We start from the raw sequence: 27,955 nt of genomic DNA on the forward strand, positions 1-27,955 counted from the left end.
CCACGGACACTTCCATTTTCTTTCAGATCAACTGGTGTCAGAAAGTGCCAGAGATTTGTTATTTACTTCTATCAAAAATTCTCACGTCTTCCAGTACTTATCAGCTGCTGTATGTTCTACATACCTATGTCTATGACATACAGCAGCTGATAAGTATTGGAAGACTAGAGAATTTTTAATAGAAGTAAATTACAAATCTCTGGCACTTTCTGACAACAGTTGATTTGATAGAATTTTTTTCCGCTGGAGTTGCCCTTTAATTCCTGCACTCCCTAGGCCACTGACATTAACATGGTTATTTCCATGGTTGTAGGATAGATGCATTTTCTCCATCTTTATCTTCTCTCTCTCTTATCTCACACGAGGAGCCATCTACACCCAGCAATTATCCATACGGGTGGTCGCTCTCTGTTGGCTCCGTCCTCGAAGCCTATGCTGCTTATTTATTCTTCCTAGGTAACTGCAAATGGAAATAAAATGTATCCAATCGTACCGGAAGACCTGTAAAAAAAATTTTTAAAAAAAAATTACACGCTGAATGTAAATAACGTTCCAAAGTTTCCTTTTCCAAAACACTTTATTACCAAATCTAATCCAGATGCTTACAGGGCAGATTGCAAACAGTAATTCATCGCCTAGGACACAGATGTTTTTCATACATTGCAGGCCATGAAATATAAATGAACGTCGAGAAAAAAAAATCTAAAAAAAAAATAAATAAAATCATGCAGGTGCAAAGGGCAGTGAAAAAGTGTCTGTCGATAAAAATAGAACGGCCCCTTTAAGAGCTCCCATCCCATTTTACTCTATGTTTACATAACAGTATGGACGCTACCACTCTCTACTCAGTCGGAGGGGGAGTCTGTCATGTGGATGATGCTAGTTTTGCGTTTAGGGACGACTGTGCGTTTAATATTGACTGGAATTATTACTATTTATGATGGACGGGGGGAGAAGGGTTAAGAAAACGGAGAAAGGTAATGGAGGAGAGAAACGAAGGCAGGCCACGCCCCTTACACCCCCCGGGGGTAATCCGGTGTCCTGTTGCCACGGCACTTGGAGAGCAGCGGGGTTCCATTTGTTGTCTGGAGGGGGAGGAGGAAGGAGGTCGGTCTGACGAGTCATTCGCAGCCTGGGAGCAGGAGGGCGGAGAGGAGAGGAGGAGGGGGCCCGCAGCAGCTTGTACGGGTAGCGGTGCGGGCTTGTATCTGAGGAGAGATTGCACGAGCGCGGGGCGGTTGGGCTCGAGCAACCCCCCCCCGTGACCCCGCCGAGTGGACTATCCCGGCTTGGTTTGGTCGTTAACGGGAAGAGAAGCGGGGGGGCGTCCGGGTGTCTCCGTGGGATCACCCGCACTTGGTGGATGAGAAGTATCTGCGCCACGGCTCGCTGAGGATTCGGGAGTCTCTATGAAGCCGGCCGAGCAGCTCCCCGGGGGGTGGCGTTAGCGATTGTGGAGGAGATTGTGGCCGCTCACGGGGGATCATCCATGTTTTCCCCGAGCCAGGAGGAGCACTGCGCCCCCAACAAGGAGCCCATCAAGTACGGGGAGCTGGTGGTGCTGGGGTGAGTGTGCGGGCCCCGGGGGTCGTCACGTCCTACTCACCCAATACCCCCTCTATGGCATCCCCCACGGCTCTCATGGCAGCACTGTTGCGCCATCATGCAACTTTGACAGATTTTGATACATCCAATGCTATTTCCATCAGTCTCCTCGACTTCTATGGCTCCGAAGGGCGTAACAACGTAACCCTATTGCTCCTTTTAGCCTTCTATTCTGACGTTAAAGCCTCCATAGAAATGCATTGGCTCAAACGCTGTGCGCAATTTCAACGTTGCGGTTGGTTTTCGTGCGACTTGGTCGCGATGGACAACTTTTCTATCGGCTGAAGTTATAAGATCGAAGAAAAGTTGCACTAAAGTCGCGACTTTGACGGACGTCCCTCGTCATTTGTAAAGTTGTAGAGATCTGATTTGTGTCAAAGTTGCAGCGTGGCGCTCCGGTTCTTATAATCACCCCATTGATTTGTATGAGATTTAGTTGTCAATTATGTTACCATGGTGCTCAAGTTTTCTAACTCTGCAAAAGAGGTTCTGCAGCAGCGGCGACGGCACAGTGATAGGTAGAGATCTGCTGTGCCCTCTGACCTCTCCCGTATTCCTATAGCCCAGGGCTCGGTTTATTCCTGACACCCTGTCTACGGCGGCGGTGCACATTGTCGCAGAGCTGGCAGCTGCAAGCTCCTTTTATTAACCCTTGCAGGGCATCTCCAGCAGATGTGCCGTCCCGGAACTCTCTATAGGCCTGCTCTCTATATAGCATTACCCACCATGCACAGTCCTCTGTGCTCTGGGGCTATAGCAGGCTTCCTGGATGACACATGTAGCAGAGCTGAGTCTGTGGCTTGTCATGTTATGTTAGGCCTTAGGGCTGTTGTGTAGTACAATGGTACAATCCAGTGATTGTTCTTGCGTCGTTTATGCCTTTTCTATTGTAAGACTTGTTTGATGTACGTGCTATACTACTAGTATGGCGGCGGTTTTGAGTGTAAATGCCACCAGGCCCTCTTTCTACCGTGCGTCATACGGATCTATATTGCTTTCAGGTTGGGGCGTTAGGCCCATGGTCGGGCAGTTGTGATAAGGACGCAGTAATGCAACCCTATTACCCCTGTGTGAACCTGGCCTGAAACCGCGACATGATTCACAATGTACAAACACAACTCTGCTGTAGACGTCCTAGTTTGAATCTGTATTGTTTGTTTATTACTTTTGAATTGTTTTATTTACATTTTCACTTTTTATAAAAACAAACAATATAACAGGTATAGGGAACCTTGGCCCTCCAGCTGTTGGAAAACTACAACTCCCATCATGCCTGGACAGCCAAAGCTTCGCTTTGGCTGTCCAGGCATGATGGGAGTTGTAGTTTTCCAACAGCTGGAGGGCCAAGGTCCCCTCTTCTAGTGGCTCTGTATTGATGCCGTTTGGAAGTCGTCTGGTGTTTTTTACTTTTTTTGTTTTTTAACTTCCGTCTTTCAAAAACATTACCAAGGCAGCAAAGAAATGGTTAATTTGTGAGCAGATCAAATACCGATTGAGGGTACGTTCACACTTCCCGGATCCGCAGCTGATTTCATTTAAATAGCTGAACACATCATCAAATCTGCTGCGGATCCTGTAGGTGTGAACGCACCCTGAAAAGCCGACAACGTGATAAACAGAAAATGTGAATGAGGCCTAATAGTTGTGTAGAGACCAGCGAATCCACAGCCAGATTTGTTAAATCGGCCATCGATTTGTCTGGTCTTAAAAGAAGAAAAAAAACCCTCTGACATCTCCTAGTACTGTCTTATTGCGGACTTCTCCAGGGAAGCAGAACACTTACAGAAAGCAGGATGACTTTTTCTTTTTTAAGACTAAACAAATCAACAGCCTATTGTTTAAATGTGGATATGCAGAGTTTATTCCTGTGTATGAGGGAGGCGAAGCGGTATGGGCGGTGGACTGAGATACCATCTTCTCATATATTCAAGACAGCACATACACTATAGTCGGCCAATGGATTCCCCAGTTGTTATTCCTGTCACATGGTTCAGCGTTAGGATGCATTCACACGTCCCGTAAAATTGGCCGTGGTCGCGGATCCGTGACCACGGTCAATTTTAGGGGCCATTGAAGTGAATGAAGCCATTCACATGATCCATGCCGCGACCCGCACCGCGAAAAAATAGGACGTGTCCTAGTGCGGATTGTGGCACGGATCCCCCTGCCTGGCAGCAGATATTACAGGAGCGCATGATGTGCATCATCGCATCTACTACTCACCTACTCCCCCGGAGCGGCTGGCTTCATGCACACCAGAAGTGGCCAAGACTACGCCGCCGCCTTCTCCTCACAGCGCAGTCCCGGCCACTTCCGGTGAGCGAGTGTAGCAGGTCAGCACGGGGACATAGGTGAGTAGTAGATGTGATGACAGGAGTGCATGCTGCTGGGGGTAGGTGGGTGGTGTCCGTGCCAGGCAGCGGGGGCGCCTCCAAATAGGGGATCCGTGCCGTCATCCTCCTCCGGATCGCAGCACGGATCGTGTGAATAAGGCCTTAGGGTCTTATTAGACAAAGCGATTTTTACCGATCGCAAACTGGATTGTTTAACCTGAAATCGTTCAGCATATTACACAGAACGATAGTCATTAGTCGTGATCCCAGCAAAAGAAGGGACGATGTGGAATTACACGGACCGATTAGTGAACCAATGTGGAATTACAGCAACGATTATTGATTATTTTAGTGTCCGCACCGAAAGAACGATGAAAGATTTCTCGTTGGTCGTCTAATCGTTGCCTGCATTTACACAAAACCGTTATCGTTTTAATTTGACCATTAAAATGACAATTCACAGGATACTCATCCCATGCTTAGCGTAGTGCCTGTAATGCTGCTCTTTGCCCCAACACAGTAGCATATGATCTGGTGTAACATATAGGTCATGTAGACCCGTGTCTCTCCACCTCTTACCAAATTGCAACTCCCATCATGCATTGTCTGGTTTTCTATCTGTGAGAGCATGATGGGAGTTGTAATATTGCAACGCAGGTCTAGACCCCTGGCTCCCTGCTCCCTGTTTGTGTAGTCCAGAGGGGGCTGACACTTATGTAAATCTAACTTTTAGTACCCCAGTAGTCGTACCATTGCCAATCCGACAGTGATTGCTTCTACTATGGAATGGTGTTTGTCATAAATTTTCTTTTTTAGAAGAATTTCTAGTATTTTTTTTCCCCTGAGGATGCTGCTGGTTTGGGGCCGATCGGTATCCTCAGGGGGCGGCTTCTATAAGGGCCTATCTCTAATAAGGGATCCCTTATCCAGTAGTTTGATTCCTCCCAGCACGCTGTAGTGATGACTGTGAGTCTCTGGTCCGGGCATTGATAGTAACAGCTACTCTGCTGTATAATGTGCCACTCCAGAAGCCGGGCATCCAGCAACCATCACAATGCTGCTACTTAAATGACCAAATATAGAGCTGCCAATGTGCGCGCCTAGTCAGGTGGTTGGCAGCGCTCGCTTACGCTAAATCCAGCCTTGTTTATAAATATATGGTTAAAAATAACGCGTAGCAACGCCGGTGATAAATAAAGCTGCAGATGGTCGCATTGTTCACATCCTTGTGTGCAGAAATGTATGGTGGCTGGGTGGCACACCCTCGCCCTGCTGCCCACATGCTGCCAGTCTCACATTGATGTGTGCTGCTGTATCTTAGGGTGGAAATGATTGGAGGGTTTGAGCTCCTTGAAGAAGCTTTGCAGCCCCCTGGGAAGTGTGATCTGTAGATGTGGAGATACTGAGACAGGGCCATCTCTCCATTCCCTGTCCCTGTGTGTTCCTAGAATGCTTGGCAGCGGGGATGTGGTTGGATACAGCATAACGCTATACCGCTGGTGATAACATACATTTCGTACAGACATGAGTCCTGTGCAGCCTCGCTAATGATGATGTCATAGATGGCTCCCGCAGACTCGTGATGGTCATGTAAATCATTACGGCAGTGGTCCCTGACTGTTACATAACTACAGATCCCAGCAGCCATAGTATGCCAGGGCATGTCGGGAGCTGTTGTTTAACCCCTTAAGGACCGAGCCTGAAATGGCCTTAAAGGGGTAGTCCACCCAAAAAAAATTTCTTTCAAATCAACTGCTGCCATGAAGTGACAGAGATTTGTAATTTACTTCTATTAAAAAATCTCAAGCCTTCCAGTACTTATCAGCTGCTGTATGCCCAACAGGAAGTTGTATTATTTCCAGTCTGGAGAGCAGGAGGGGTTTTCTATGGGGATTTGCTACTGCTCTGGACAGTTCCTGACATGGACAGAGGAGGCAACAGAGAGCACTGGGTCAGCCAGGAAAGAAAACACTACTTCCTGCTGGACATACAGCAGCTAATAAGTACTGGAAGACTTAAGATTTTTTAATAGAAGTGAATTACAAATCTCTGGCACTTTATGGCACCAGTTGATTTGAAAGAAAAATTTTTTGGGTGGACTACCCCTTTAAGGATCGGAGCAAATTTTATGAATATGACCTGTGTCACTTTATTCATTAATAACTTCGGGATGCTTTTACCTATCCGGACGATTCTGAGATTGTTTTCTCGTGACATATTGTACTTCACATTTCTCGTAAATTGGAGTCGATACTAATAACGAATCTTTCTGAAAAAAACCAAAATAGCGTGAAAAATTGTGAAAAAATGCATTTTTCCAACTTTGAAACCTTTCTGCTTATATAGAAAATGGTTATACCACATAAATTCTATATTAAATAGCATTAGCAACATGTCTACTTTATGTTGGCGGCGGCATTTATTAAACTATCTTTCACTTTTTTTTAGACGATAGGAAGCTTAAAACATTAGCAGCAAATTTTCATATTTTCTGTAAAATTTCAAAATCAGATATTTTTAGGGACCTGTTCAGGTTTAAAGTGTATTTGAGGGGACTGTATGTTAGAAAGCCCCACAAAGCACCCCATTTCAGAAACTGCACCCCCCAAACTCTGCAAAAGCATATCCAGAAAGTTTTTTAACCCTTTAGGGGAGTCACAGAAATAAAAGCTAAGTGTGTAAGAAATTTGAAAATTTAAATTTTCTGTGCAGAGATTTTATTGTAATCCAATATTTTTCATAATTATAATTATTACCAGAGAAATGCACCCCAATAATTATTGCCCCGTTTCTGCAGTTTATAGAAATACCCCATATGTGGCCCTATTGCGCTATTTGACGCAACCACAATCCTCAGATATAAAGGAGCGCCTAGTGCATTTCAATGGCTCCGTTATATTTGGTCATTTCTGACTGTACCACTTCAGGTTGGCAGAGGCTCTGGGGTGCCAAAACCTAAAAAACACCACTAAAGGGACACCATTCAGAAAACTACACCCCTCAAGGAATGTAACAAGGGGTGCGGACCCCACAGGTGCTTCACAGATTTTCTGAACAATATGGCGTGAAAAAAGACAAAAGTATTTTTTAAACTAAAACGTTGTTCTAGATACAGGAGGCGCAGGACGAGCCTCCAAAGGGAAGGAGCGCCAATTGGCTTTTGGAAGCTGGATTTCACTGGAATGGATTTCAAGGGCCACGTCGCATTTACAGAGCCCTCGTGCTGCCAAAACACTGAAACCCCCCCACAAGGGACCCCATTCTGGAAACTACACCCCTCAAGGAATCTAACAAGGGGTGCAATGAGGATATGGACCCCACTGGTGACGGGCACAAATGTGGAACAATGTGACGTGAAAGTGAAAAATTTTATTTTTTTCACTTTCACGGCACAAATGTGCCCGTCATCAAGGGGTCCATATCCTCATTGCACCCCTTGTTAGGTTCCTTGTGGGGTGTAGTTTCCAGAATGGGGTCACTTGTGGGGGGTTTCCAGTGTTTTGGCAGCACGAGGGCTCTGTAAATGCGACATGGCGTTCATCATCCATTCTAGCCAAATCCAACCTCCAAAATCCAAATGGCGCTCCTTCTCTTTGGAGGCTTGCCCTGCGCCCACATGGCGCTTTATGTCCACATGTGGGGTATTTACGGACTCGGGGGAAATTGCTCTACACATTTTGTGTTGTTTTTTTTTTTTTTTTTCTCTTTTAACCCCTTGTGAAAATGATAAATTCATGGCTAAACCAACATTATAGTGTAAAAAATGTAATATTTCATTTTCATGCCACATTGTTCCACATTTGTGCCCGTCACCAGTGGGGTCCATATGCTCACTACACCCCTTGTTACATTCCCTGAGGGGTGTAGTTTCCATAATGGGGTCACTTGTGGGGGGTTTCAACTGTCTTGGCAACACAGGGGCCTTTTAAATGCAACATGACCCCTCAATCCATTCCAGCCTCCAAAAGCCAAATGGCGCCCCTTCTCTTTGGAGGCTTACCCTGCACCCGTATGGTGCTTTATGTCCACGTGGGGTATTTCCGTACTCAAGGGAAATTGCTCTACACATTGTGTTTTTTTTTATCTTTTAACCCCTTGTGAAAATGAAAAAATCATGACAAGATCAATGATTTAGAGAAAAAAATTAAATAAAAAATATCACAAAATGTTGGTCTAGCCTTGATTTTTTTTTTCCATTTCCACAAGGGGTTAAAAAAGAAAATAAACTCAAAACGTGTAGGGTAATTTCCCCTGAGTACGAAAATACCCCACATGTGGACATAATGTGCCATATGGGCACAGGGCAAGCCACCAAAGGGACAGAGCGCCATTTAGAGGCTGGAATGGAGGATGGAGGCCATGTCGCAATTACAAAACTCCTGTGCTGCCAGGACAGTAGAAACCCCCCACAAGTGACCCCATTCTGGAAATTACACCCCATAAGGAATCTAACAAGGGGTGCAGTGAGCATATGGACCCCACTGGTGACGGGCACATGTGTAGAACATGTGCCGTGAAAATAAAAAAATACCTTTTTTTTTTTTTTCATTTTCACGTCCCAAATGTGGCCGTCACCAGGGGGCCATATACCCGCTGCCCCCCTTGTTAGATTCCTTATGGGGTGTAGTTTCCAGAATGGGGTCACTTGTAGGGGGTTTCTACTTTCCTGGCCGCACAGAGGCTTTGTAATTGCATCATGGTATCCTCTAATGGGAATAGCGGCCATACCTATTTAGCTGGGGAAAAGGGACAATTCTAATTTATTTGGGGGTATTAGGCCAATTATTAGTTTATAAGGTTGAAAATGACAGGTGTCCATCAAATTCAACCTGTGTTGATCCAGAGGAAGGCAAAAAACCCTCGTAAGGCAGACGACAGTAGCCTCATCACTGGGAAAAAATTCCTTCCCGACTCCATAATGGCGATCAGAATAGTCCCTGGATCAACGTGACCCCTGAAATAGGAATAAGGGACAGAATTTAGATAATGTAGAACTCAGATGATGTGTGGTGCGCCTTGAAGCGATCCAGTATGCAGAGGCCGGGGTCATCAGGACAGGTGTCACACTGGAAAATGGCGTCCTTCCTGATCCCCCTGTTAAGCCACACTCTGCACTTTTTCTGGGGTCTCCTCTTTTCCAGTGTGGGGGACGTCACCTGGAAAATGTTGCCCTGGTGCGATACGGGGTCCTTCATATCCAGAAGCGCTGGGTCCGCTCCATGGCTGCTAAATATTAGGGCTCTATTACTGCTTCTGATATGTTCGGATTGTGCCGCAAGCTACAGTAGCTCGGGCAGCGAGGGACCAGAAGAGGGGGATTCTGGTATAAAAATTATCCCCGTACAGGTGGTAACCTTTATCCAGCAGTGGGAAGATCAGTTCCCGAATGATCTCCCCACTAACTCCAAGGATGGGGAGGGACATCTGGGGGCTGGATTCGGGTGTCCCTTCCTTCATACACTCTAAGGGTACGTGCACACTGCGGAATGGCGAAGGATAACCCTTTGTGCATTTCGCAGCTGGCACCCACCGGCGGACTGATGCGGGCGCGCGTCTCCGTCCGTGTCATAGACTCCATTCTATGCACGGGCGGATTCCGCTCTCCGTCCAACATATTCATTCTTTGGAAGGACGATTAAAAATCCGCCCGTGCATAACATGGAGTCTATGACACGGGTAGAGACATGCGCCCGCATCAGTCCGCCGGCGGGTGCCAGCTGCGGAATGCACAAAGGGTTATCCTTCGCCATTCCGCAGTGTGCTTGTACCCTAAATCTGTAAGTGTACCCTGAGGTACTCTCACAGAGTTAGTAGTATTTCACGCCATACAGTCATCTCTTATTGGGACGGTACTGGCGGAAAAGACGTGTCTGGGAGGCAGCGTACGCTACGCTACCCCCAGATACGTCATTGGAGGATGAGGATGAATGGAGGAACGAAGAATCCCCCCCCCATTCATCCTCACTGGCTGTTTCGGGGTCGGAGGCAATAATAGCGTATGCGTCCGATACCGAAAACACGCCGGGGGCCACTTTTATATAGGGATTGGTATATGGGGTATGTAGTGGTGTAGTGTCAAACTTTATTCAATGTAGTGTAGTGTGGTGTAATGTAGTGTTTTTTACAGTAAGTATAAAAAAAAACCTACGCCAAAAAATGGTGTTGCTGATAAGTGCCGCAGTTATGTGCGGCACTTATCAGCAGACCGTGGCAGTAGGATATAGGAAAAAAAACACCCTACGCCAAAAAGGAGGAGTTGCTGATTAGCAGCGCACTTTCGAGCGATGCTGATCAACACTCAACGGCGATAGGGTGCGGAAAATAGAAAAAAAAAAAATTTGGAGAAAAAAAAACACTAAAAACCTTTATTACATACTGAACATCCCTATAGTGGCTGATACGTGTATTACACTTATCAGCCGCTAGGGGGCAGCAGAGCGCAAGATCCGAAAAAAGACAACGCTGGAGGCGAAAATAGCCGAAAAAAGCCGAACAGGACGTCACGGAAGGAGCCGAAGACCCGACCAGAAGACGAGGACGCCGCGAACCCGGAAGACGCCGATCAGGACCCCGGGACAGGTGACTAATGTACAAATGCCTGCTCTGGACCCCTCAGCTACCTAGCTGAGGGGTCCGGAGCAGGTATTTATAACTTTTGATCGCCGTGATCGGGCCGGTGGCACCGTGACCACCATTACTTTTTTACAGTAATGGCGGTCGGTCACCGATGGCCCGGAAAGGTTCCGATCGCCGATCGATCGGCAATCGTCGGCATGGGGGGGTGCCGGCAATCGTCGGCATGAGGGGGACAGGGAGAGATGGCCTGCAGTGTATTTCTGCAGGCCATCTCTCCCGATCGCATGCGGCCGGTCCGCGGCGCCCTCTTAAAGGACCCGCGTACCGGTACGTCATGGGTCCTTAAGAGGTTAAAGTGTCACTGTCGTTTAAATTTGTTTTTGCAGAAATCAAAAGTACAGTTGATTTTAAGAAACTTTGTAATTGGGTTTATTAGCCAAAAAATGCATTTATATAAAGAAAAAGCGGTCTTCATGGTTCTCTTATGGAGAGGGGAGGGGTAAATGGAGATGAGGCACCAAAACAGGACAACAAAGAGTTAATTTACAGCTACATCACAGGGCTATCTCCTCTGAAGTCATCACTGACCTCTCTGACCTCTGAATAGAGGCTTTCACAGAGGTCCTGCTGTGTTATCCTTTGTTCTCTGCTGGCGACTAATCTCCCTCCTCCCCCCTCCCCTCTCCATAGGTTACACAGGGCTCGACTGATGTAAAAGAGTCGATTTCCTGATAATGAACAGTGAATGAGATTGGGGGGGGGGACCTGGGGAAAGTCGTTTTGAAAGCAGATAATGGCAAATTTGCCTAATAAACCCAATTCCAAAGTTTCATAAAATCGCCTGGACTGTTGATTACTACAAAAAAAAGAGACAGTAACACTTTAAAAGGGCGCTGAGCATGATGGGAAGTTTCTTGCCTTGATCCTTGGTGCCATATTTTTTTGCAATATTATTTTTTTCCTATGCTAATGAGGCATTGTGGTATGGGTGGATCCTGCCCCCAGGGCACCAAAACACCTAGTTGGCATATCGAATAAACTAATATCACAAAAATGGCATCCTTAGTGCCCCATGCGCTATAGTGACATATCAGCAGTGACATAATACAACTCAGGTGAAGTGTGATCACTAAAAGCCCTGAGACCCCCTGTTTCTCCACCTTGGAGGAGCTAGAATGGAACAGTGTCCAAGCATGACAAGGCATGATAAAGACCAGCAGGGCACTTGTGCCCATAGAGTTGAATGGAACAGCAGCCCACATGTCTAATGTCAGTGTTATAGCCTGGGTGACACGGACCCCCATTATCATAATTGGGGTGGACCACCACTGATCTGACTTTTTATCCTCGACTTGAGTTTAGGTGGCAAGTGTCCTTAGTGGGAAGGCCCCTTTAACATGTCCATCACGTGGTAAACGTTGACCAATCATCAGTGGTGCCACATAAGCTAAAGCTTTGGCTGTCCAGGCATGATGGGAATTGTAGTTGTAGCTTCCTCACCCCTGTTCCAGGTATAGCGGAGTCTTGCCTATAGTGAGGCTTATGCCCCTATTCCACTAGTCGTTAAGAGTTGCAAACGAGCGCTCTCAGCGCTCGTTTGCTCCTCGTTCCCTGCTTGCTGCCGCCGCTATTCATCGCGGCTGCAGCGAGCGGGTGAGTGCGGGGGGGGGGGGGCTGCCCGGACGATCAGTGATCCTCCGAGCAGCCCCCCCCCCCCCCCCGCAGCTCCCCGCCGCCCCTCCCGCACTCACCCGCTCGCTGCAGCCGCGATGAATAGCGGCGGCAGCGAGCAGGGAACGAGGAGCAAACGAGCGCTGAGAGCGCTCGTTTGCTACTCTTAACGACCAGTGGAATAGGGGCATAAGTCCAATGTTATAGGTATCCCACCACACAACGTAATCTTCTATAGTGAGTGTGCGAATATAGGAAAAAGTACACTCACATTTCAGTAGTCTTCATCTTGACTCTTTATTGGGTGCAGTAGTTGAACTTCGGCTGTGTGTTCTCAGATCACTGGAAGTAGCTCGAGGTTAGGCGTCCTCTCCCTGCCGCGCGACGTTTCGGAAGGCGGGGCTTCCTTACTCATGCGCACAGGTGAGTGGATCCCACTCAGCTAAATACCGACGTCTGATCTCATCAGTCATCTGTTCAAAACCTATTTACAAATCTAACAGTAATAATATATAGCATGGCACAAAACGCTACTTATAAATGTTGTTTAACATGTGACCAACTGTTTTCTAAATTTATATACAAAACGCCGTCCACTAGTGGGGAGAAAAGATTCATAAAAATGCTTTAAAGCTACATACTTCATTTAAACCCTTTGGTTGTAGGGTGTCAAGTTTTTTTATCCAGTACGTCTCCCGTTGAAGTAGAAGCTGTTTGTCCCTATTCTCTGAACCTGTAGTATTTAATTCTTCCAATATGCACCATCTTAGATCATAAATATGATGACCTGCCTCCTTGAAATGTCTGGCCACACTCGTCTCTCCATGTTTTGTTTTTTCTTCCAACGTATTATCTGTTTTTAAATGTCTCCTGATTGTCGCTCTGTGTTCATTTATCCTTACTTTTGCCTGTCTCATTGTCTGACCCACATATGTTTTCCCACATGGGCATTTAAGCATGTATATTACTTTCTGTGTGTTACATGTGAAAAACCCTTTCATGTTGATTTTATATCCTTGTGTAGGATGTTGAATTTGTTCTCCCTTTATTATAGATGTACAGTTCTGGCATTGTAGACACCCAAATGTGCCTTTTCGTTGTGTCCTTAAGAAAGTTTGTCTATTTTCCTCTTTTTTATGTCACTCCTTACAATCTTGTTAGCTATTGTTTTTCCTCTTCTTAATGCTAACATAGGTTTATTTTGAAATAATTTCCCAAACTTAGATTCTTTTTGCATTATGGGCCAAAATTTATTTATGGCTTTTTTTATAACTGGAATATGATGATCAAATGTGGTTACCAGTATCTGTCTCTGTCCATTTTGTTTCTGTTTATTTTGTGTCTTCTTTTTATTAATTGCTGCATTTATTTGTTTCTGTTTATAACCTCTTTGTTGAAATTTATTTTTCATTAATTTCTGACATTTTTCTTTATTTGTTTCAATGCTCACTATTCTTTCTATCCTTTGCATCTGACTTCTTATTATACTGTCAAACACTTGAGGTGGATGGTGACTTGTGCGGTGTAGCAAGTTGTTCTTATCAGTGTTTTTGACATATAATGTAGTGTCAAAACTTCCTTCTTTTTTTGTTACTAGTACATCCAAGTAATGTATTTCACTTTTGTTATATTCTAGAGTGAATTTTATAGTGGGGTGGCAAGTGTTCAGGTATGACACAAATTCTATAAGTGTTTGTTCACTCTCTCTCCACAGGAGGAACACGTCGTCCACGTATCTGTACCACGTGAACGACGTGTTCCCCAGTGTGTTCTCTAATACATGTTGTCTTTCAAACGTTTCCATAAAAATATTGGCGACACTAGGTGCCACCGCCGAGCCCATGGAAACTCCATATGTCTGTAGAAAAAAATCTTGGTCGAACCTAAAGTAATTCTTAGACAGTATTAACTCAAGGAGACCCATCAAGAAATTAATATCCATATTTGTAAATTTTTCGTTGTGTTGCATGAATTCCCTTATGGCTGCCATCCCTTCGTCATGTGGTACGTTAGTGTACAAACTTTGTACATCCAACGTACACATGAAGGTAACTTCATTTGCATTTTCTTTTTGTAATTTGTTCAAGAAATCATTGGTGTCCTTCAAACACCTAGAAAAACCTTTTATTATGTTCTGTAAGAAGCTATCTACATATGTAGCCACAGGCTGAAAGATGGAGCCCACTTGTGACACTATTGGTCTCCCTGGTGGAGATTTTAAATCTTTATGTATCTTGGGAGCCAAATATAAAATTGGGACCCTTGGATTTTCATTAATGAGTGCATTAGCTGTATATTCACTTATGATACCACCTGTAACTGCATCTTGTATGTAACTGTCTAGTTCATCCTTAAACTTATCCGTGGGGTCACCTCTCAGCCTGTGGTACACCTTTTCATCAGACAGCTGCTTATATGCTTCATTCAAATAATCAGATTTGTTCATTATCACAATGGCGCCCCCCTTGTCGGCCTTCTTGACCACAAGGGCGGCGTCATTGGTCAACGAATCAATATCCTCTCTTTGTGCTCTAGTTAGGTTAGCCGGTGTTTTTTTAGCATTTTTCCAATTACACTGGGGAACACGTCGTTCACGTGGTACAGATACGTGGACGACGTGTTCCTCCTGTGGAGAGAGAGTGAACAAACACTTATAGAATTTGTGTCATACCTGAACACTTGCCACCCCACTATAAAATTCACTCTAGAATATAACAAAAGTGAAATACATTACTTGGATGTACTAGTAACAAAAAAAGAAGGAAGTTTTGACACTACATTATATGTCAAAAACACTGATAAGAACAACTTGCTACACCGCACAAGTCACCATCCACCTCAAGTGTTTGACAGTATAATAAGAAGTCAGATGCAAAGGATAGAAAGAATAGTGAGCATTGAAACAAATAAAGAAAAATGTCAGAAATTAATGAAAAATAAATTTCAACAAAGAGGTTATAAACAGAAACAAATAAATGCAGCAATTAATAAAAAGAAGACACAAAATAAACAGAAACAAAATGGACAGAGACAGATACTGGTAACCACATTTGATCATCATATTCCAGTTATAAAAAAAGCCATAAATAAATTTTGGCCCATAATGCAAAAAGAATCTAAGTTTGGGAAATTATTTCAAAATAAACCTATGTTAGCATTAAGAAGAGGAAAAACAATAGCTAACAAGATTGTAAGGAGTGACATAAAAAAGAGAAAAATAGACAAACAAACTTTCTTAAGGACACAACGAAAAGGCACATTTGGGTGTCTACAATGCCAGAACTGTACATCTATAATAAAGGGAGAACAAATTCAACATCCTACACAAGGATATAAAATCAACATGAAAGGGTTTTTCACATGTAACACACAGAAAGTAATATACATGCTTAAATGCCCATGTGGGAAAACATATGTGGGTCAGACAATGAGACAGGCAAAAGTAAGGATAAATGAACACAGAGCGACAATCAGGAGACATTTAAAAACAGATAATACGTTGGAAGAAAAAACAAAACATGGAGAGACGAGTGTGGCCAGACATTTCAAGGAGGCAGGTCATCATATTTATGATCTAAGATGGTGCATATTGGAAGAATTAAATACTACAGGTTCAGAGAATAGGGACAAACAGCTTCTACTTCAACGGGAGACGTACTGGATAAAAAAACTTGACACCCTACAACCAAAGGGTTTAAATGAAGTATGTAGCTTTAAAGCATTTTTATGAATCTTTTCTCCCCACTAGTGGACGGCGTTTTGTATATAAATTTAGAAAACAGTTGGTCACATGTTAAACAACATTTATAAGTAGCGTTTTGTGCCATGCTATATATTATTACTGTTAGATTTGTAAATAGGTTTTGAACAGATGACTGATGAGATCAGACGTCGGTATTTAGCTGAGTGGGATCCACTCACCTGTGCGCATGAGTAAGGAAGCCCCGCCTTCCGAAACGTCGCGCGGCAGGGAGAGGACGCCTAACCTCGAGCTACTTCCAGTGATCTGAGAACACACAGCCGAAGTTCAACTACTGCACCCAATAAAGAGTCAAGATGAAGACTACTGAAATGTGAGTGTACTTTTTCCTATATTCGCACACTCACTATAAAAGATTACGTTGTGTGGTGGGATACCTATAACATTGGACTGCTACATGCCAAAGAAGTGGGAGTTGGCGGTATCCACGTTGATTGCTCAAGATTGAGCTGATTTTTGGTCCGAGGCCAGACATTGCGCTTTTGTTAAAGAATAGGGGCATAAGCCTCACTATAGGCAAGACTCCGCTATACCTGGAACAGGGGTGAGGAAGCTACAACTACAATTCCCATAGGATACAGCAGCGTCTGCTGCCAATGCTCCTATTCAACGGAGCGACTGCAGCAGATCGTTGCTGTATCAGTCGCTTGTTTTTCAACATGTTGAAAAACAAGCGACTGCAACGATCAGCCGACATTAACGATGTCGGCTGATCGTTGCACTCTATTCCACGGGACGATTATCGTTCGTAGCGGCCGAATACGAACGACTTTCGTTCCGTGGAATAGGGCCTTTAGTTTCCCCATTACGCAAGGCAGAAGCAATCAATCAATCTACGTCGGCCATAATTGCACCGCACTTAATATTGTAACGTGAGAGCTCAAGAAATCAAAATCTTCCAAAACCTTCAAGACTTTTGGTTTCCAGCAGGATAATCATATTCTCTGCGGATTAAGGTAATTGACTTTGTTTTATGGCCCAGAAGTCTCCCAGTAATTGAACGCAATGTTGGGGGCCAATTTTATAATTATCAGTGTAAATAATACAGTTGGGAGCTAATAAGTCTCAAAATTGTTCCTTCGAGAGACTTGTTAACAGCTTCATTGCTAGAGAGATGGGGCCGGGTACGCTAATACATTTTATGACGCTGCTTTTGGCTTTTTGCTAGCTGCATGCGATTTTTCACGGGGTTGTAGCCAACGTTGACGTCCATGGGGTGGTGTGCAGGTCCGTAACGGCCTAGTTGTGCGTCTGGGATTTGGTGGAGACCTTACTGTAGTGTTTTTGCTGTTCTGGATGAGGACGGGTAATGCTGAGGCTGGTGCTGACTGTGGACCCTTGGTCTGTGTTTATCTCTGGGCAGGAACATGTGAGGGGCCAGATCAGTGCAGACCCCTCTGATGTTGTCACCTTGATCTTTTTAGGTTTTTTCACACTCCAGAGTGCAAACTTGTACACTGTACCTTTAAATACATGTATAAAAACAATATCTGTCCTACAGTGTAGGGTTTCCAACCATATCCTGCTCTTTGTTTATTGGATTTGCTACTTGGAATAGCACAGAGGCCAAAATGTCAGATAATGGAGGGAGTCTATAGATATGTATACATGGAGAGATTTCCTAGTGCTTATTGTAAAGTTTGTGAAAAAGGCCCAAGAAGTAAGAACCTAAAGCGGTTATCCAGTGTTAGAAAAACCTAGCAGCTTTCTTCTAGAAACAGCGCCACCCTTTTCCTTAGTTTGTGTGTGCTATTGCAGCTCATTAGTCCCATTAAAGTGAGGCCACTAATGACTCTCTCTGCCTGTCAGTGATCCCCACACTAAGGGCCCTATTCCACAGTAACGATAATCGGCCGGATCGGCCCCATTTGGCCCGATTCGGCCGATTATTGTTCGGTGAAATAGAGAGAACAATCAGCCGATGATCGTGTCATCGGCTGATTGTTCATTTAGGGCCAGACCTAAAATCATCGTTCCCCCATCACTGATCGCTACGGTTGAATAGCGGTGCGCGGCGGGCGACCGATGATTTGACAAGCAGCAGCATCATCATGCATTACCTGTCCAGGCTTCTTCTCCGCGCTGTCTTCATCCCCGGGTCCCACAAGCTCTATCTTCAAAATGGCCGGTCAGCTGACGGAGCGCTCAGCCAATCACAGGCCGGGACCGCCGCTGCCTGTGATTGGCTGAGTGTGGCCTGTCAGCTGACCGGCCATTCTGAAGATAAAGCTCGTGGGACCCGGGGATGGAGACAGCGCGGAGAAAAAGCCTGGACAGGTAATGCATGATGATGCAAGGACATTGGTAACGATGTCCCTGCAGCCCTCGCTCAACGATCATCGGGCCGTGGAATAGGCCCAGTAAACGAGCAGCGATGTAGCAGATCGCCACTCGTTTACATCGTTGATCGGGCCCTCCTCAGCCCGTGGAATAGGACCCTAAGCGCTGACAGCCATAGAGTGCTGACTAGTCACGGTAGGCTCCCCACCCAGATGACTAGTTGCTTCCCCTCTCCTGGCCTTGTGCGGCAGAATAAAAGTACTTTTTCTTCATACTAAAGCTAATGCTGCAGCCACAGCTGGTACATGCCACGAGCTGCACAGTAGCTCTATACAATGATTCTGGGAACCGTATTGCACAATCTAATTGTGCTAATTGGTTCCCTTTTAAAGGGTTTTTAGGGAAAACAATGGGGGCTGTGCTATAGTTCCCACTATAACTGCATGTATTTGCAAGCCATTGTTTTTGGATATTGAGCCCTGTGGCCTCTTTGGTGGGATGAGATACCCAATATCACCACCAATCACAAATTGAAGGCCTAGAGATCATCTAAACAGGCCGGCGTTGCTCTGTATGATAGGGCCAGCGATCAGACGATGAACGAGTGAACTTGTGGTGGGTTACCTTTCTAGGTAAAGGCAGCAGGGGCTACATGAGATTGGCTTTTGTTTACAGCCCTTTTGCCCACTTCATAAAGCCCTAAAAGCGGTATTCCCTTCTGAGCTTGTTATCCCCCATCCTATAAACCCGTAACACTAAAACTCGCCAGATTTTGGTGGTGACGTAGAAGACAGTGGTGGGCGCACTTTGTTGCTGTGTCCCCCTTTTTGGGATAGGTAAGGCTCCCGGTGGTCAGGCTTCCAGTGATCAGCTTGTTCTCCTCTATCCTATGCATTCGGGATAGCAAACTGAGATAGGAACACCCCTTTAACCTCCTCTGTTCACATGTTCTTTAATCTGCTGCAGATTAGATTCTGTGGATTTCATCTGTTTATTTTCATTGATTGAATCTGCAGCAGATTAAAGTTAAATGTGTACACACCCCAGGGTAGCACATGCCCTAAGGGATTATATGGAGACTGTTACTGTGATTTGAGCTTAAAGGGGTTGGCCACTTTATAGTAAAATAGCTTAGTGTACAGTATATGTAAGTGTACTCACAGAACTTACTGTCAGCAGCTGCCTGTGTGCTTCATACAGCTAAAATCAGACTCCCCTCCTCCAGGCTGTGCTGTCCTGCTCCGTGGAGATCCTGTTCATAAAATGGCCGACATGGAGGAGTGTGTGACCATGCCCCGCCCCCAGTATCCACCATAGGCAATATCCAGGTTCGGTGGTGGACAGTGGAGGCGGGGCAAGGTCACATGCTCCTCTATGACGGCCATCTTATGGACACCACAGAGCAGGACAACCTGGAGGAGGGAATCTGATTTTAGCTCTGTGAGGTACACAGGGAGCTGCTGTGGGTATATACAGTTAATACACTTACTAATACTGTACTAGGGCTGGGCGATATGGGCAAAAAATAAAATCTCGATTTTTTTAGAAATCTGAACGATTCTCGATTTAAATCTCGATTTTTTTTATTTTGCTAAATAAACAATTTTTCTCACAGCGTCAGATACAATTTTAATGATGTTTGAGACAACAACTGTATTGCTTCCCAGTGGAACAGTGCTCCCCTGTGACTGAGGGGGACTGACAGGGACTGGGGCAGCTGGGGATGACTGACAGGGACTGGGGATGACTGACAGGGACTGGGGATGACTGACAGGGACTGGGGATGACTGACAGGGACTGGGGATGACTGACAGGGACTGGGGATGACTGACAGGGACTGGGGATGACTGACAGGGACTGGGGCAGCTGGGGATGACTGACGGGGACTGGGGCAGCTGGGGATGACTGACGGGGACTGGGGATGACTGACGGGGACTGGGGATGACTGACGGGGACTGGGGATGACTGACGGGGACTGGGGATGACTGACGGGGACTGGGGATGACTGACGGGGACTGGGGATGACTGACGGGGACTGGGGATGACTGACGGGGACTGGGGATGACTGACGGGGACTGGGGATGACTGACAGGGACTGGGGCAGCTGGGGATGACTGACGGGGACTGGGGATGACTGACAGGGACTGGGGATGACTGACGGGGACTGGGGCAGCTGGGGATGACTGAAGGGGACTGGGGATGACTGACTGGGACTGGGGCAGCTGGGGATGACTGATGGGGACTGGGGCAGCTGGGGATGACTGACAGGGACTGGGGATGACTGACAGGGACTGGGGCAGCTGGGGATGACTGACGGGGACTGGGGATGACTGACGGGGACTGGGGATGACTGACGGGGACTGGGGATGACTGACGGGGACTAGGGAAGCTGGGGATGACTGACGGGGACTGGGGATGACTGACGGGGACTGGGGCAGCTGGGGATGACTGACGGGGACTGGGGCAGCTGGGGATGACTGACGGGGACTGGGGCAGCTGGGGATGACTGACGGGGACTGGGGCAGCTGGGGATGACTGACGGGGACTGGGGCAGCTGGGGATGACTGACGGGGACTGGGGATGACTGACGGGGACTGGGGATGACTGACGGGGACTGGGGATGACTGACGGGGACTAGGGAAGCTGGGGATGACTGACGGGGACTGGGGATGACTGACGGGGACTGGGGCAGCTGGGGATGACTGACGGGGACTGGGGCAGCTGGGGATGACTGACGGGGACTGGGGCAGCTGGGGATGACTGACGGGGACTGGGGCAGCTGGGGATGACTGACGGGGACTGGGGCAGCTGGGGATGACTGACAGGGACTAGGGATGACTGACAGGGACTGGGGCAGCTGGGGAAGACTGACGGGGACTGGGGAAGACTGACGGGGACTGGGGATGACTGACAGGGACTGGGGAAGCTGGGGATGACTGACGGGGACTGGGGATGACTGACGGGGACTGGGGCAGCTGGGGATGACTGAAGGGGACTGGGGACGACTGACGGGGACTGGGGCAGCTGGGGATGACTGACAGGGACTGGGGATGACTGACAGGGACTGGGGCAGCTGGGGATGACTGACGGACTGGGGCAGCTGGGGATGACTGACAGGGACTGGGGATGACTGACAGGGACTGGGGCAGCTGGGGATGACTGACGGGGACTAGGGATGACTGACGGGGACTGGGGATGACTGACGGGGACTGGGGAAGCTGGGGATGACTGACGGGGACTGGGGATGACTGACGGGGACTGGGGCAGCTGGGGATGACTGACGGGGACTGGGGATGACTGACAGGGACTGGGGCAGCTGGGGATGACTGACGGGGACTGGGGAAGACTGACGGGGACTGGGGAAGACTGACGGGGACTGGGGAAGACTGACGGGGACTGGGGCAGCTGGGGATGACTGACAGGGACTGGGGATGACTGACAGGGACTAGGGCAGCTGGGGATGACTGGGGGGGACTGGGGAAGACTGACGGGGACTGGGGCAGCTGGGGATGACTGACGGGGACTGGGGATGACTGACGGGGACTGGGGCAGCTGGGGATGACTGACAGGGACTAGGGCAGCTGGGGATGACTGGGGGGGACTGGTGCAACTGGGGGTGACTGGAAGGGGACCGAGGGGGGGGCTGGAGGTGACTGAGGGGGGCTGGGGGTGACTGGAGCAGGAGTGCACATAGCCCTCCTTCTGTCACCCCGGCACACAGCGTCCCGCTCCCCTGTCAGCCACAGTTACAGCTCCCCGGTCTCTGGAGGAGACAGCAGGGACTGCAGGGTGATAGTGTGATTCCTAGAGCTGTACAGCAGGATCTGACCCCGCTGTACAGCTCCAGGACCCGCAGCGACACTATCACCCTGCAGTCCCTGCTGTCTCCTCCAGAGACCGGGGAGCTGTAACTGTGGCTGACAGGGGAGCGGAACGCTGTGCTTAAGGACGCCCGCGCTGCATAACTCCGGACTGCCCGCCCCTCGCCTCACTCCAGCGCTCGCCAGCCCCATACTGCCCCTCTCCAGACTGCCGGCCCGATCCGCCCCTCTCGGCCCCGCACCGCCCCTCTCCGGACTGCCGGCCCGCCCTGCACCTCACAGCAGCGCTCGCCAGCCCCATACTGCCCGTCTCCGGACTGTCTGCCCGCCCGCGTACCGCACCGTCCGGCCCGCCCGCAATGATTTTTTGTGAAAATCGAATTTACGATTTTCACAAAAAATCAAATCGATCCAAACACTCTGGGCGAATTAATCGAATTAATTCGATTAATCGCCCAGCCCTATACTGTACACTTAACAAGTTGGCCAACCCCTTACTTTTGACATGTCAGAAGTTAAGATGGGTTTGGGTCTTGGTGCTGAGACCCCCTCTGATGGTTACAGGGGTCTGGTTTGCCAATCCAAGTCATTGCAGGAAATGCGCTTTCTTCCGCAGATCATGACGTGTAATAGACAACGATCATCGGCTGATCATGTATGTCTTCAGGTCTTGACCTAAAATCACCTAAAAAGCCCCCCAAAACTACACATACCTCTCTGCACTCCCTAATGTCCTGTTGGCTTTGGCCCACTCCCAGCAGTGTCTGAAGTCCTAGGCCGTTCAACCAATCACTGGCCGCGGCACTGTCTCGGAGATTGACTGAGCATCCAGTTACTTCAGACTTCAGGGAGCAGGCCAAAGCCAACAGGACATCCGGGAGAGCGGAGAAGTATGTACAGTTTATTATTTTACAAGGACATATTTAGTGATGTCCTTGCAGCAGATCGGCGCTCACTTACACCAAGTCATTGGGCCGTGTAATACAGCCCTAAGTCTATGGAGCCCATCTCCAGCAATAAATTGGATTGGATGGTCAGCTATAACAGGTTGGAGGGGTCTTGGTGACTGATCTAAAGCTGGCTATACACCTTTCAATAATTGACAGCAGTCAGTCTCAAGTCAATGGGCCTCTTCCAATCATCCACTGACAGGTGATGATGGTGATTATAGAGGTTGTGTGTAATGGAAAATAGCTGCTTACCCCTTTTGTTTCGGGAGAAATAAGCCACAGCCAAAAACATTCTTGCAGCACCTCTCCCGAATGTTGCTGTGTACGGGAAGGATGGGAGCCGGTTAAGAGGGATCAGTTATTAGGGTACATGCACACTACGGAATGGCAACGGAAAACCCGTTGCGCATTCTGCAGGTCGCACCTGCTCTGCACAATGCGCAACGGGTCTTCCGTCGCCATTCCGTAGTGTGAACATACCTTAAAGGGGAACTATTAGCAGGTTAGACTGATCTAACCTACTGATACCTACCTCCTCTGTGCTGTTAGTTGGGGTAAATTCCGCTCTGGGGCACCGGTAGGAGCACTTTTGCGTCATCCAGCCCTTCCCTTCTAATAATAATCAATGGAGGGGACTGGACGGATGACGCGGCAGTGCTCCTAATGGTGCTTTGGAGCGGAGTTTACCCCGACTAACAACGTGGGACTGGAACCGAGGAGGAATGTAACACACACCTTCCTCCTCAGCGTCCCTGGCGCTATAGGGGGCTATCAGCATGTTAGATACGTCTTACTTGCTGATAGTTCCCTTTTAAAGGTGTTCGGCCACCTTTTAGTATGGAGGGAGCTGTAGTTTTAGGTCAGCTGATAGGTGACAGGCCACAGACTGATATAAGGGGCTTCTCTTTATTATACAGTCTGTTTAGTGTGACAAATTTTGCAGAAGCTCGCATGGTGATTTATGTCAGTCTGCGGTAGATTTGACTGTTGGTTTTTGGCCCCTTCTGTTGCTTTGTATCCACAGAGCTTTCAGGTCCCATCTGCGTTTCCATCGCAAGGACCAGAATTTACCAGATCAGTCTCGGAAGCCCAGATTGTCAGCCATCTGCGGGCAGCCTGGAGGTCAATGTGCACCCATTTTCACCCCCTCTCTGTTGATCTCTGTGATAGAGAGAGACAAACCCTTTTATGCGCACTGTTCTGCTGACACGTAAGAGTTCAGGATCGGGTCAGTTACATCTGGATGAACGCGTTTCAGAGACACACCAGACTCTGTTGTCATTTCCTCTTTCCCTATAAAATAAATGTGTGTGTGTGTGTGTGTGTGTGTGTGTATATATATATATATATATTTATTATTATTTTTTTTTGTAAACGTTACCAGGGTTTACCTTCTTCTCGAAGTAGAAACATGTGATTTACAATATTCTTGATTGTGATTTTATGTTATGTAGTTTCTGGCACTTGTATGGGTGGAAATGTGCACCAGATCCGTTACTTTAATGTGGTCTGGCAGAGATCTTCAGTCTCGTTTTCTGGATTGTTTCCATAAGTTTAGTAAAGAATTTCTACAGCGCCATAAAGGGCGAACTGTGGACTATTCCAGACCTGCTCCTAGTCTTTATACACTCACCCTGCAGATATGGAGACGTTCAGACGTTATGCTGTGGAATGGACTGATTCTTTAGTTGGCCTAAATTTTATTCCTGATCTTACTGAGGAAATAGCCAAAATTTTGGCATAAAGTCAACCATTAGTTTGTCTATACTTGGACCTGACCAAGGTGATGAAAATTTTTTCCTTTTGAGGGCCATTTTTAAAATTACTCAAGGGCCATACGCTACACAACCGCTGCGCTCAGTGTTATACTATGCATGGCAATGGCCTAGTGTGGGTTGGCAGGGTGAGGTATTGCATCCCAAGATTCCCCCTAGTATTGTTGTTAAACCCCCAAGAACATCCCACTCACTTTTCCTCTGCTCCAGCACTGAGCCTGCCCTCTTCCTTCTCCTGCAGCTCGTAGAAGAATGGAGCAGATGTCCCTGGCGCACAGGAGGGCGATGTGCGCGGCAAACATGTCCGCGGGCCGTATCAGATTTAGTCTAGTCCAAGTTCACTCTGTTCAATGAAATAGGCACTACTCGTAAATTTTCCTCAGTGAAATCCACCCTAATCCCAGTTTAGTAATACCTACCAGTGAGATTTTTCATTTACTTTAATACAGGAAGGAGTCCTCTGGATCCACTCTGGATAAGAGCTTAGGATCCTGAACAAAGAGTGTCCTTTATTATACAGACAGCCCATTTATTTGAATGAGCACTGTGTAATGTACGATTTGCCCAGTGGAGGCGCTGCAGGGAATTTGAGCACTTATTGTCTCTGTTCCCTTATTTGATTGCTAAGATCTCAAGGTGAGGAGGCTGTCACCTGCTTACTGGCAAGGGACCCTTTTAATAGATAGGTAGGAGACTTTGAAGCTGGATTCACGCGTTCCACGTTCGCTCAGTGAAGCACGGGCGTGGAATCCCAGTCCTGGAGGGTTTCCTCGCCCAGCATGATGGATTGATATCATGCCAGGAGTGGAGAAACTGTTTAAAACTCCGTCATTACCTGCACCGTGACAGGTAGGATGTAAAGAGGCCGCAGCACTTACATGAGCGCAGCCGAACGTTCAATCAGTTGATGAGCAGAGGTGCTGGGTGTGGGACCCCCATTGATCCGATATTGACCAGGATAGGCCATTAGTATAGAGTGAGAGAGCCCAAGGGTTACTCTCATTTCTAAAAACTTTTGATGTGTCAAAAGTTAAATCAGTTGGGTTCTCTGCTCTGATCTCCAGAAATAACCAGGAGAAGCACACAGCTACGTGCTTCCAGCTGAGTGTTCAGTCCATCTTATTTCAGGAGATGAACTCCATAGACTTATAATGGAGCCCATTACCTGCTGCAAGAGTGGCGAGTCGGGGTGTGAAGCACTCATTCAAACCCTTCTCTAATGGACGCAAGTGTTGCGGTGGGACATCCCGACTATATCTAAGCATTGGGGAGAGTCTCTGCAGTGACCAATCAAAGCTTTTGGCATTGCATTAAAGGGGCACTCCAGCGAAAATGTTTTTTTCTTTCAAATCAACTGCTGTCAGAAAGTTATATAGATTTGCTATTAACTTCTATTCAAAAATCTCAAGTCTTCCCATACTTATTAGCTGCTGTATGTCCTGCAGGAAAAGTTGTTTTATTTTTAGTCTGACACAGTGCTCTCTGCTGACATCGCTGTCCGAGAAAGGAACTGTCCAGGGAACGACAGGTTTTCTATGTGGATTCTGTCTCGGCCAGAGGTGTTTGCAGAGAGCACTGTGTCAGACTGAAAATAAAACAACATTTCCTGCATGACATACAGGAGCTAATAAGTATAGAAAGACTTGAGATTTTTAATAGAAGTAAATTACAAATCTGTATAACTTTCTTATATTAGTTGATTTGAAAGAAGGGGTTTAAAGGGGGTTATCCAGCGCTACAAAAACATGGCCACTTTCCCCCTACTGTTGTCTCCAGTTTGGGTGGGGTTTTGAAACTCAGTTCGATGGAAGTAAATGGAGCTTAATTGCAAACTGCACCTGAACTGGAGACAACAGTAGGGGGAAAAGTGGCCATGTTTTTGTAGCGCTGGATAACCCCTTTAAATTACAGGTGGACCACTCCATTAGCTGCTGTTTTTTACCATTTATCTCTAGTGCAGGTAATGTGTGGTCCGACTTGCCTATGTACAGGTGGGGTGTACTCAACTTGAATCCTACCCCTGTAGAATGGTAAATGTCATGTGACTACTAGGCATCTCTACGTACAGCGCTACTATTGTCACACATGTACTAGTGTAGCATTATGACATGTTACATAGGCTCTTCTATTACAGTCGGCCGTCCCAGTGACGACTTCTCCTAAAGTTTCCCATTGATTTCTGACTTTTGGCCCTAACATGATTCATAAACACAACCCAGATGTCTAAGAGGATAAAAGAGATATGATTAAGCCGACTGGGCCCCTCTACAAGACGGGAGTTCGCAAATGTTTTTTCAGCAGATATAGGAATTTGTGTTTCTGGAACCCGTGATGAGAAGTCCTGACATGCCCCCTGACTATTACTGTGTATGCAGGCTGTTGGTGGTGCTCCCCCCCATGTCTCGCATCAAGCTGCTACATTGCATATATGAGCTAAACACCTTTGTGATGAGACTGTGTGTCCCTTTAAATCCTAGGGGACTATAGAAGCCCTCGTAGCCCTTAGACATTGGGCTGGCCTGTTCCCACCCCCAGTGCAGTAATGCTCAGTTCTCAATGACATCTGTATCCGGCAGTGAAAATGCTGCGTGCTTACTTTGTGTAGCTGGAATGTTCCATCGAACAGGGGAACATTAGTTTCCATTATAAGCCGGGGATATGTTTCTGCTAGCAAACCAGATTACTCTTAAAGGGGCTCTCCAGAAGTCAGTCTGTCCACAGATCAGAGGCCAAGACTTGCTTTCACTTCAGAGTCTCATGCCATTTATTGGTAATGTCAACCAGTCGGATATCAGGTCTCGTAAAAGCAAAGTATACGATTACTAGCCGCAGCTATGTAGTAGTATCAGTAGCACACACAGCTACTATATTCTCCGCACCAGGTTATAGGCACAGTGAGATGTCGCCATACACAATAGACAGACGTATGGACTCTACTGATGGGCTGGGCATGCCTCTGTCACATGTGAGATGGTTGCCCCATCCAGCTAAATTCTGCAGGTTGTTGAGAAGACTATCTATGCACTGCAGCTTTTACTTCCACACTATCCATATGATTGTGTATATAGAGATAAGAATGGCGCTATAATTGTCTCATCCCCTGTGTGCTGAGCTCTCAGGTAACAGTGATTGACGGGAGAAGTCTTATTCACTTCTATAGTATAGCAGTGTGGTTTCCACCCCA

At 47.0% G+C, this 27,955-nt stretch overlaps 1 protein-coding gene across 2 annotated transcripts in view; it reads left to right on the forward strand.

Moving 5' to 3' along the window:
* The first annotated feature begins 1,134 nt into the window (after window positions 1-1,134).
* The window catches only part of PELI2 (pellino E3 ubiquitin protein ligase family member 2), a 58,161-nt gene continuing 31,340 nt past the window's right edge, over window positions 1,135-27,955 (forward strand). The window contains exon 1 of one of the 2 annotated variants that reach the window (XM_069951132.1): window positions 1,135-1,566. In XM_069951132.1, coding sequence (XP_069807233.1) covers window positions 1,490-1,566 — 77 coding nt within the window. In that variant the 5' untranslated portion in view covers window positions 1,135-1,489. The remainder of the gene's footprint in view (window positions 1,567-27,955) is intronic. The other variant, XM_069951131.1, reaches the window with a different exon arrangement.

This window comes from Dendropsophus ebraccatus, chromosome 13 (genome assembly GCF_027789765.1).
Source record: "Dendropsophus ebraccatus isolate aDenEbr1 chromosome 13, aDenEbr1.pat, whole genome shotgun sequence".
In the NCBI taxonomy this organism is placed as follows: Eukaryota; Metazoa; Chordata; class Amphibia; order Anura; family Hylidae; genus Dendropsophus; species Dendropsophus ebraccatus.